This window comes from Clupea harengus, chromosome 4 (genome assembly GCF_900700415.2).
Source record: "Clupea harengus chromosome 4, Ch_v2.0.2, whole genome shotgun sequence".
In the NCBI taxonomy this organism is placed as follows: domain Eukaryota; kingdom Metazoa; phylum Chordata; class Actinopteri; order Clupeiformes; family Clupeidae; genus Clupea; species Clupea harengus.
In genome coordinates this window covers 14531282-14543674 of record NC_045155.1, presented here as the reverse complement: position 1 = coordinate 14543674, position 12393 = coordinate 14531282, and the positions used below count along the sequence as shown (strand labels likewise).

At 41.3% G+C, this 12393-nt stretch overlaps 2 protein-coding genes across 8 annotated transcripts in view; both read left to right on the top strand.

Annotated features, from left to right (window-relative positions):
• The window catches only part of agrn (agrin), a 204148-nt gene extending 199731 nt beyond the window's left edge, over positions 1-4417 (top strand). For all 7 annotated transcript variants that reach the window (XM_031566367.2, XM_031566366.2, XM_031566373.2 and 4 more), the window contains one exon: positions 1556-4417. In XM_031566367.2, coding sequence (XP_031422227.1) covers positions 1556-1713 — 158 coding nt within the window. In that variant the 3' untranslated portion in view covers positions 1714-4417. The remainder of the gene's footprint in view (positions 1-1555) is intronic.
• Positions 4418-4513: 96 nt separating this feature from the next.
• Positions 4514-12393, top strand: part of ptpn11b (protein tyrosine phosphatase non-receptor type 11b) — a 35065-nt gene continuing 27185 nt past the window's right edge. Inside the window, exon 1 of the mRNA XM_012826083.3 lies at positions 4514-6372. Within this exon, the coding sequence (XP_012681537.1) occupies positions 6359-6372 (14 nt within the window). The 5' untranslated portion in view covers positions 4514-6358. The remainder of the gene's footprint in view (positions 6373-12393) is intronic.

The window sequence follows — 12393 nt, the reverse complement described above, 5'->3', positions numbered from 1 at the left end:
AACAAGGTGACCCATCAGATATCTCTTCCAACCCGTGCATATTCATGACCTCATCATTTTAAATGTAAATGTTTCATTAGATATATGAATAGAATAGCGGTGATGAGTCGCAATGCCAAAAAGTTGTAAAAACAACAACATATCTTTGTTGTTGTTTGCGAAGCGTTTCATTATGCTAATTTTGTTTTCCAACTGTTGTGATGAAATAAACATGCAACTTTTGTGGGTTGAGGACCGATTTCTCAATGATGTACTATCGAGTCAGTCATAGTCTACTACGCGTACACAGCTTCACAAATTAATATTGTCAATTTGTTGTTAAAGATAGATGCAAGCACACATGACTAACTCCATGTTTAAGTTGGTTAGGCTTACTTATGACCAGGATTAAAAAAAATACAATACAAATACAATAGGATCACTAGGTGAAAACCCCACTTTGGTCACAGAACGTTCGGTTTTGGGCTACTGTAGAATGTTGGTAATAATAATGGTAAATTGTTGTCACTGGTATCATCAATATTACAACATCAATACAGTACTTTCTATGTTCAGAGATGTGCTATGCCCTCAATTATTTATACCTCTCGCTCGCAACGACCCCCCTGCCACTAACCCCCCATGCTTTTTTAGGCAAGGAGTACTCGAGTTGTAAAATTATGTTCTCGTGCCACCCTTAGTGCCTGCGTGTGTGTGTGTGTGTGCGCGCACACAGGGCCTAAGCCCTCCTCTCCTTAATGTTTTGGAACAGGTCCTGAGGATGCCCTGCAGCGAAAATACATTATCCTCAGGCTGCCCTCAAGAGCTGCCTCTTTAAATCCACCTTTTCATATCGCATTATTTATTCAGTCGTTCATCTGTAACCTGCATGAAATTAGCTTCGTCCGCCGACCCCCCCCCCCTCACAGGCTCACAACACGATTAAAGGGGACGCAGAGGAGTAGAATGAAAGAAAAACACCGCGGAACTTAGACTTGGTCCGCAAACAGAGTTAATGGAAATGGGCCAAGTGTTTGTAGCCCGGAGAAGAGTGAGTGAGAGCTGTAGAGTGAGACTGTGTGCGAAAAAAAATATCAAACGACCCGGCGTCCTTGGGGAGAGTCGGTGTATCTTTGCTGCCGAGCTGTCAGTGTAGATCCCCCCCTCCAGGCACATGAGCAGAGACAGCGTGTTTGATCTCTACACCTGCTAATGAGAGTTACACCTCTATTACACCTCGCAGTGCTCCCCGCTCTTGAGGTTAAGATCATTCACCTAGTTCAGCAACTCTGTCATTCTCCCTTTGTCTCCCATGACTCTTTGGCTGTTGATCTCGTACTTTTCTTCCTCAGTACTCGACAGTCTTGTATTCACCATACATGCTTTCTCGTCACTGTATTACTGTATTCGCCAATGCTGCTTGACCCTTCCTCTTCCTTAATGTGTTGACCCTGTGCTTTAAACGCTTCTAAGCCACAGAGCAGAGTGTAATTGGGACTGAATGTGTGTGTTTAGTGTACAGTATGTCTGCTTCTGTTGTGTTTCAAAGCCACTTCTCCCTCCTTTCTATCCCCAGGTGGTTTGGAGGAGTTGTCTGCGGCGCGTCGGCTGCCAAAGGCATACAGCACAGGCTTTGTGGGCTGTGTGAAGGATGTGACCGTGGACGGTGTGGAACTGCATCTGGTGGAGGACGCCTTAAACAGTCCTAAAATATTACACTGTTCCGCCAAATAGCCGGTCACCGCCTCATTCCCTCCGAAAAAAAAGATAAGAAAAGAAAAGAGGAAAAAAAATCGCCATGTCTACTGCTGTAATTATTTTCTATTTTTGTATACTTTTCATCGCTTTTTATATTGGGAAAAAAATATGTTGTTTTAATTTTTTTTTCTTTTTTTTCTTTTTTTTTATCTGCACCTCCATGCGTAATCCCCCTCACCCTGTTAAATGCAAATGTTGGTGTCATGGTGTACATGGTGTCACAAGGAAAAAAAAGTTGTATTATGTATGTTTTGTTGTTTTAAAACAAAAAAGCATAACCTTGCTCATTACTTGAACAGTAACAAACGACATTGGTGCTGTGGTCTTCTCTTGATTGCCTTCTCTTGGTGCCATAATTCTCCATGCAGTGCAGTACCTAGACATTCCACTGGGCAGTTTTCTTCACTCACCATTACTGCATTCAACAGGCCAACCTGAACTGAACACAAAGTCTTCTATAAGCTTGCTACACAGTGATGCATTTTCTGTAACAAAAATCAAATTGTGTCTATGGCAGTGCTCCAAATACCAACTTAGCTGAGACCATTTAGACAGATTTCTCACTAGTTGATTATTTTTGATTTGTTAGTTCGTTGTTGTTGTTTTTTTCGTTTTTTTTCAAGGATCGAATCCCTCTCTAACACCAAACCTAACTGCAGAAATGCTAACCGTGCGAGAAGAACATATCATATTAGCAAGCATCAATCACTTTGAATTGTAATTGATGAAATGTAAACAACGAATGCATCATATCCTAAAACATGAGACTGTGAATATGGACAAATAATGTTTTAATTTTTTTCTGTATGGATTGTTCTTCACATGTGTTGTGCGTCATAAATTCTGAAAAACAGTAAATCTACTAACAAACCCGTGTTGCATGCAGCTCCTAATGACAGATTAATTTTGCATTGGTTTCAATGTTCAGGGCAACAGTGGCTGTCGTGTCAGAGGGGAGAACACAGCAGTGGGTGTGCTCTGTATTGGAAAAGGTTCCATCACGTTCCTCTGATTAAAATATTTGATCACCTGAATAAGAAAAAGTATATAAATATATATATAAATATATAAATATTTAACTTTTTTATATTTGTTGTTTGTTATTCTAAAAGTTTTATATTTGTTGGACGATTAGAGAAAAAAAAATTGTGAGAGTTGTAATTGCAACTCGCCATGTGGAGGCGCTGTAGCACAGGTTGAAGAAATCAGAGAAGGGAAAGCGTGAGAGAGTGAATGAAACCTCTCTAGGGAGGCTAGAGCACTGAGATTTCCTCAGAATGTTCAGATGTTACATAAAGTCCTGAAGTGTTGAACAATTCACAGCCGTTTTATTATTCTAATTTCAAATGCAAACATTATTTTTCGGAATTGCTCTCAGCTCTTGCTGTGAAAAAAAGGGATTATGTAACACGTTAGGCCCTTGCATTTTAGGACTGCCGCTGGAAAAACAGCAGTGAAAATGAATAATATTAACAAGCAAGCATATTACAATAGCAAGTGAGAATAATGCATGGGTTTGTATTGTCAAGATGAACTTTTTGTAACATGTCTGTGGACATATGCAATGCAATTGCTCCTTTTGCTGGCCCAGTTCAAGAATGAACACATTTTCTCTGAGAATACAACATATGTGACAAAGATCAAACCTATTTGTTCGAGGGCATCACAGTCCTGTGAAATATAAATTTGTAATTACCCACCCCTGACTTTCCCCATCAGTGAAAGAGACCATTTTGTACAGCCTCACCATTTTCCATGTAAATTTAACGATGTGTAACTGTGGAGGTTTTGTTTTAGTATAATACACTGGAACCAATTCTGACTCTGACTGTCTAGTCACTACACATTTTATGATGTTCCTATGTCTTAGGGGGAGGGGCGGGGTAAGGAGCCATAAGGACATTTTGTGGGGGTGTTTTTGTTTGAGTGGTATTGAGGGGATTTTCGAGGGTTCCACCTCCAAGGTCACAATCAGGAACCTTCTCACGAGTGCGAAAGCTAGGAGGAACATCCACGCAGCATTGCGAACCATGCACTGAGTCTGTCAGGAACGAAAAAGCAATTCCATCTTTCTTTTGTTTCCTCAGTTTGTTTATTCCTTTTTTTCTGTGGACACACAAACATTGTTCCTCAAATGGTCCCGTCACTGAGCATAAGAAGGGAAATCCTGTGTGTGTGGTAGAACGTCGCTCAAAAGGACAAAAAGTATGTGGGCTCGTGAAAATGACCAGAAATATTAACAGTGGACGTCTAAGGAGGAAAACCTGTCGAAGAATTGCCTTAAATCAGATCATCACTCAATGGTGACCAAACTGTGTTCCATACTGTTCTGTGCTCTCACTTAAGCCAGTATACTAGTCCCATCCCCATCATGTAAATTAATACATTTTGTTGATAATAATAATAATAATAATAATAATGCATAATTCCAGAGGGCCTCGTTAAAAACAAAGATATTCTGGGCTCTGCAAATATACTATTTACTGTATAAATATGATTTTCAGTTTCTTATTTATGTCTTCATATGGATTTCCAGACTGGCCTTTGAAAACTACTGTTATTGAGTGAAATATTACTGAAAGGCAGTGCACAGAATGAGAGGGGCATGATGTTACCATTACTAACTTTATTACTTGTGTCTTGTGTTCCTACCACCATGAAATAAAGTGTAAAAATCAAAGTATTGGACTCTGTAACTGCTCTGTGAAACAGCCGTAACGGTCCTGTTGATCAAATTATTTGACCAGAATTATTCACCTGCACTCAAGTCTTGAGAAGAAAAACAGTGTCTTGAGCAAAGAATAGTGTGTATATTTCAAGTTGTGTCATTCAGGGGAAAAACTGAATAGTAACAAAAGGTCAAAGTGGCATCAGGAATAATACCCCAATACCATCTTCTTCTCTGAAGGGCAAATTGAAATGGCATCAGATATGGCAAGGCAAATGTAGCCTCAAGATGGCAAGAGGAGATTGGTCCGAGAGATTTTCTCATGACAGCCAATAGCAAATATCCAGTTTTTTTTTCAACTGGGAAGGGAAATAGTGATGAAATGATCCAATCACCCCTGGAAAAGAGGAGGCTTCTGTCTATGTTTTTATGCATCTACCAGTGAAATAAAGGGGCCTTTTACTGCTCATAACAAGGACTCATTTGTCTGACCATGTCAGGGCCTCTATGTTTCCCATTGTTCTTCCCCATGGACTTTTATTTGGGACCACAGGACTTTAAAGTCCTCAGGCTAGAAGGTCATGGGACCATCTTGGACATGGTCTCTATAGGCCAATCAAGTTTGGTCTGTGCTAGTCTGAGTCAAAATGTGCATCACTGGAGCACTTTGAGAGAGGAAATTGTGTGTGTCCAAGGAGCTTTACTTAAAGGAGTCACTTCCAGCTAAAATCCCTATATGCTCCCTTAGTTCATAAAAACTGAGCATTGCTTTGGTTTGGTGACAGGGTGAGAAAGCGAGAAGAAAACTCTGTAGGAGCCTATATGTGTTGATTATTTCACAGTGTACAGTTTTGTTCTGTCAGTACTTGTATGCCTCCTACACAGTGTGCCCAGTTCCCTGGTCCCAGGTCCCTTGTATACAAGCTTACACTCATTAGTAATACCACACATAATATAGCAGGGAAAAGAATATGAGAGATCTCTAGAGTAACACATGCTCTTCATCTATTGATCTATAACCGTTCTCTGGGTCATGCAAAAATGTGATGACAGCGACATACCAAGAGTAACAAAGGAGATCTCTGTCTCTGTCAGCTGGGGAAGGATCAAAAATAGTATCATATAGCATAGTTTCATTAACTTGCAACAAGCATCTACCCAAGTATTTCATCTGTTGATGTCATGCATGAGATTTGTGTGGTCCACTAGGTCAAGTTGAAGTAATGAGATTATTTGTATTCTTTTTCAAGTTAAATCATTTTTTTTAAGTTACACTGTCTCTTGTGCAAATGTCATTCTATGATGTGTTTGCATAATTGATAGCTCATGCGCAGGGATCAAGCATTGCTATTGCTAGAAAAATTGTTGAATTTTAAATTTCAAACGGCATAACTTTTTTTTTTTTTTGCACACTTTCTTCTTTATGCTCCCAGCTCCTCAAGGTCAAAAATAACCATCCTTAACGACTCCCATTAGATAAAAGTTTCATTAAATGTAAACTGTAACACCATTTAAGTCTCTTGCAACTTGCATCATCTAGATTTGTTTTTCTTACAGTGGATATATACTTTAGTATCTGATGTAAAACAGTCAGGTGTGAGTGATATGAGTGGGAATTTTATTGATTTATTTCTAAATTTAACCATGAACTCATGTTCCAATATATTTATTTACCTTTCAAATGTGTGTTCGTGCGTGTGTGTGTGCCTGCGTGCGTGTGCAATGTAAAACAGTGGCAATGTCACTCGTAAAACTGGAGTACTTTCTGTCAAAGTGAATTGGACTATGGAGGCGGAGTATCCGGCGTTGATAGGTTCTCAGAGTTGAACGTTGCCTGACAAACGCCCTCCCCGGCACTCACGTTCACTTCCACCGACACGGCGGTCGGAGGCTCCGTGAAGGCGCACTTGGTTTGACTTTGCCCTCTCGTTCGTGGAACTCTGACAGACTGCGATGACGTCTCGCAGGTAAGGTGAAGGCGCTAGTAACCATGACGGTTGCTTCGGATCAGGGCATAAGCTCTCTCTTTTAACTGTGTGAAGTCTGCCCATATAATCCCTGGATATGCACCTCACTGGGGTCGGACTGGTGGCTTCGCGTAAAGGAATGGTGTTCCACAGCTTTAAACCCGGTCTCCCCCTATTGCCCTTTCAGTGTCTGTTCTTTACTGACAGCCGCCTAGCCATTATTGTTTTGAAAAATGCAACTATGTTTCGAGCGACTCTCCGTTTGCAACATTGCTGCTGTAACAAGATTCCCCGTTGAACTTAAGACAGTTTTGAGCGTGGCTACAGAGTATACGTGTAGCATTAGCTTGTCGACCTGAGGTACACCCTCTTACAGTTAAATTGCGTCGGGTTCGCTCGCTTTGAACTATTCTGTCAAACAGCCGTGGAATTAACCGTTACCTGTGCGTCATTGTTCAAGTGTTGCTCCATATAGGCTACTTGCTGATATGATTCGGCAAGCTCCGCAGGCAGTTAAGTTTGACTGAACGACAGAGGGTCTTGCAGACCGTATCCTTAAACTGAACTCGATTCCATTAGGCTGCAGGGAGGACAAACCTATCGCTAACTCCCATGTCAAATGCGTATAACCTAAAGGATAGACTAAACTAGACTAAGGACTTCAAAGTGATTGCCGATGGCAGGGGTAGTCGTCCCATCCTGTGTGCATAAACTGTGTTAGGCAAAATTTACTTTGGTTTTATTTTTTCTTTTGTTTAAAATAAAGAACTTCTGACAATATAATCTGCAACTTGCAATGAGCCAGCATAGGAGTAGGCAAAAAGGAGGAGGGGGAAGGGAGAGAATAGGCTTCTGCGACTACCCCGTCACCAAATAAAGTAGGCTATGAGTAGCCTCCTAAACTTGACGCCTAGTTTTTTTCCTACCAACTCCACAGTTCTTCCCCAGAATCCTATATTGTCGATTAAAAAGAGCACCAGTGAAATTCAGGGGCCCAACAAAGAAATGTAGTGTCCCCTACACCCCCTTCCCAAACTGAATAGGCATGCATGTATTTAGCATGCGAAAGACTCAATAATATTCCGGCAGGCACATATTTTCTTTTTGTTATAGCCAACACAGGAAAAGATGTTAAATGCCTTGTGCTACTGGTTGGGGACTTCCCACAGTGGCCAAACCTCTCACTGTCAAATGTAAGTACTCATGCCCAACAACCTAGAAGTATTATAACAACAGCGTGCACTTCAACCATTATACTGATACATAACAACACTTCATGAGCATTCCACTGGGGTTGTCAAGTAAGCTCCTTCTCAGTGTTTCGTTGAATTAGACACCTCTGGGAGGCTCTACAGTGGTGTCTGGCGTCTCGGACCCACTCCCCTTCATAAAACTTCTTTGGGTATAATTGCGAAGTTCAGCACCAGTTTTGGAGCATGCTGATATATAGAATAGCAGTCACAGCTCCAAAACCGGTGCTGAACTACTAATTTATACCCAAAGTTTACAGCCAAACATTAGTCCTTGATTGGCCTATAACCAATGTAATCTATGTGCACCGTTATGTTGGAGTGGAGATAGGTGTTAGAGGCTTCGTAGCTAAATCACCCACAACACTTCAATTGGATTTAGTTTTTTTTTTACGTTTGAAGTTTTATGAAGGGGAGTGGGTCTGAGACGCCAGACAATAGGCGGGCGGAGTTAGGCTAGATTTCCCCTTGAAGGTTAGGTGAGACATAACTATTGAACAGTCATTTGGCCACCCTTGACTGTTTTACAGTTATCTTTTCATTACAATAGACATCGTGTAGTTATGTCATATGGGGTCTCTAATTTCTGAAAAGTAGAGAAGAAAATCTAGCCTGGCTCCGCAAGCCTATTGCTCGCAGCTCAATTTTCGCTGAGATTATAGGCTTGGACACCATCTTTGCAAGATGAATCACTTAGCCACTTGGACCAATTAGATCGGACCAATCAGCGACCAGTTGGGCTTGGCTAAGTGCGATGACGCTGAAGTGAAGCGTTTGTTTGAGAAGAGAAAACAAAGTACAATCTTATAATATTAACGTAATACCAAAAAATCTCTCTCTCCCTCCAAGTTTCTCTGCAGAGCAAGAGGGATTGTCAGTAGACCCTTTTTGTGATAGCAGAATGAGCAGGTACGCGAGGTAGAGCGGTAGAGGTAGAGCGAGGTGCGATTGTCCTCCAGTTAACCGATTGTGGATGGGTTGGTTCTCGCGACAGATAAAAAAATATTAAATGCTTAAATGGGTCGCTAAATATACTTTGGCAGCCGTTTAACATACCTGGGCAAGTGAAGTCTATATGTGGAAACACTGGTTGGCCAGACACTTGTGAGTCACCTATGCCTTTGCCTATCCTGTTAGCTAATGTTAGCTTGTGAACTGGCTTTTGGTTTGCTTAACCTTCTGGAGTCTTGGGAAAGAATCCGGTACATTTGTGATTCTGTCATTCTTTGATATTACATTTTTTTTGGAAGTGGTTGCAAAGTCACATTTTTACAAGGGATCCTTTCCATGTAGTCAGAAACTTATAACGACATTATAAGCCTGTCAGTGGCATAAAAAAGTGGTTTACTTTTACGTGGATGCATGCCCCGTGGAATGACATTGTATATCTGTTTTGCAGTTGGAGGTTATAGCATTCTAACTTAATACTAGAGCGATTTTGATCGTTAATTGTCCTCAGTTAAGGTTTGGACCCAAAAAGATCTAAAAATAGGGCCTAGGTTGAAAAATCCTGAAGTTTCCCTTCAAGAGACGTCCTAGCAGCAGATGCTAGCACCCATGGGTTTTAGATTCCTTGTTAGCATGCCCACCTCCCATGTCCGAGGTTACAAGTGCGAGTCTGTGTGGAACTGCTTATGCACCGAACGCAAGTTACACATACACAGGACTCTCCTTGTTTACCCAATTACCAGTAAGGTAACACTATTGTAATGATTGTATTCACCTAATTACCCTCTAGTCACCATCAGGACTGGCTCTTTCTTTCAACTATTGGAGTTATATTACACAGTTATGTTACAAAGGGCAGCTCAGGTAAAAGCAGAGGTAAACAAACAGGGCCTTTAGAGTACTCTGCAAATTATGTAAAATACATCTGAATGCTTTAAAGTGCAGTTGATCAGGACGAGGTTATTCTCACAGAGCCAGACATATATTACATGTACTGTACATCTGCAGACAGCCATGCTGGAATTTATGTTTGAATTGTGGGTGGGAATGACATTTAAAAGAGTTTGAACCTTCTAAATCAATCGTGCTTCATTATTGCATTGGTCAGTATATGGCTGATGAGTCAAACATGAAAGTGCTTCATTCCTCTTGTTATTACCGGTTGAAATCCCATGGTTTTACCCCTGTCAGTGACGGATTTGATCACAATTCACTATCAGTGTTTTGTTTACTTCTAGTAAAGTGGTGCCAGGCCCCGCTAGACATGGATAAAGTAGGTTTGATCTGAGGAAAATATGTATGTGGAGCCACCATTATTATTTACATGTTTATTTATGGCCACATAGTTGGAAAGAAAATAGTAATAAATGAAAGGGAATAATGGTGGGTTACATTTGAACTGAAAAGTCGGAATTTCCAAGTTCCCAGTCGGAAAACTTACAAGGAATGCCCCCTGAATCCAAGATGGCTGCTCCACGCATCAACAAAAGTGTAAGCTGTAGTAATATGCTTTTTATTAACACTTGTGTCTCATTAAATCAGTCGTAGACACAGTACTGTCCAACTTCTATCTGTGGACATGTTGCTACGATGTTTGTATGCACAGAATACCACATAACGCATAGTTGTCAATTAGTATTGCTAACAATGGTCAACAACTGGTATTGCTAACAATGTCAACAACGGTTGGTTTTCACACTTGGAACATGGTCAACTCGGGTGTGACATAATTCCCAGGTCTGACTTACAAGGTAAATGGAACACAGCATAATCCTCTGTATCAGGCATACACTGATCACAGTTATTATGCTGAAGTCCTACCAGGCAGTCGTCCGATAATTTGAGTAGGCCTTTGGCAGAAGGAAAATGGAATATGGGCATGAGCCATTGTATTGTCCTGGCACTCAGAGCTAGAAGGCCTCAGTGGCGGCCGCATGCCATCTGCGGCTTAATCAGTCGTGTGTGTGCAGTAGGGAATGCCAGAATTATCTCAACCAATCAGCATATCCATCAGGTTCTTTGGGCAGATCCTTCGATTTCCTGCAGTTTTGCTTCGATTGCCACTGAGAAACACCATGAGGAGCTGTGAGCTATACTGCTTCAGAGACTCCCGAGGCATGTATCAGTGGCTTCTGCCTTCAAAATCCTGACTTTAAAAGCAACAATTTAGTACACCATCATTAATGTAACTCTCTCAACATGGCTCACTTATGCCTTATGCTCCTTGAGTACATTGTCCCACCCTTAGAGAAATCGTAAATCCAAGATAGAATCTTTGGCAGCCTTTTCAAACATTCCATCTCCATCGTTTTCCTTGTAATAATGCTTGCTATCAGTCTGGTGCTGCACTCTATTCAAAGTTGGCTCAACATACACTTCGTCCATGTTGGTAGCATAAAGCCATAGCATAGCATTAACTTTACCTGATGGAGGAAGGATACGCGAGGTAGCCTTCATGCACACATGGGTACATTGTTTGCGTAGAATCTATTCTAAGCCTAAATCGTGAAGGATGGCTGAATGTCATTAACATTACCTGGAGAAAGCAAACTATAATTACACCAAAGGACTAATGAACTTTAGCTTCTACGATATTAACCATTCATTGCGGTTCATCCAGGCATGCCTACAGGCAAAACTACATTCAAGACACCCACCATTGAGCTAAAGACATGGAATAAGCACCCAGGGTTGGTGGCATCTGTGTCTGCTTCCAACAGTAAACCAAGGCTTTTCAGGTGGATATTGTAAATATACAATTTTCTATAGTCATATCATACCTCATTGCTTTCTTTCAGGGGAAGTGTTTATGCTGCAAAGCTTTTCTGTCCTGACATATGCATTGGTGTCTAATTTGACAGGCCCTGTAACCCTCTGTGAGTTATTTCAGAGTTCCTACAAGTGTCTATTATCAATGCATATTTATATTTGCCTTAATTGTGTTACTCTTGTTTACCATGCTGGTACGCTGCTGGCAGCTGAATGTTTTAAGCCTCGTTCTGTCTCCTCTCTCATTCTGTCCTGCTCTCTTATTCTCTTTGTATGCATAAGGTCATTAATTGTGACAGTATTTTCAGTTTGTGATATATTATAGACACAAGAGGGTATGGTTTATTGTTGAAGGATAAAGTCTTGAAGGTGCTGCATCAGCAAAAAATAGAGTTTATTGTGTATACACAACCTACATGGGTTTTGTGTGTGTGTGTGTGTGTGTGTGTGTAGGGGTTAGAGACAGGAAATGGAAAATGCTGTGGTGTACTGTATGTTACGTGTTTCACCTTGAAAGGCTTTAAAAGGTTCATATATTTCCTTTCAAAACGAGGATTGTCATGGATACGCACACCTCTCATCTCTTACATTACAGACCATGATTTGGCCTGATGATTTCATAACACATCTAATTAGATGTCCCCTGTTTCTTGAAAAATAAATATATAATCACTGATTGCCAGGGAAATGCTAAACACACAGTGTGCTCCTCTGCGTCCTGCTCCGCTGTTGCATGGGAATCAGCTCTCTCGTCTAAAACGTGTTTATTTGCAGAACATTGGTTAATGTATCACTCGCTCACCCACCCACCAACCCAAAAGCCGTCATGGTAGTGATGAGAGCATAGCAAGGCCTCTGAACCTGTATCTTTTGCTGGCTGCCACTCACATGGCTGTGGGCATGTTTGACTCACAGGCTCTATGCTCCACACAACAAGTGAGTCACGACTTCACCGGGGGCCGGGCAATGGTAATGGCGAGCCACTACGCGAGCGTGATGAACGAGCTTGCGGGGGAGGCTGCTTCCAGGCTTTGTCAGCCGAAGTGTCATGGCT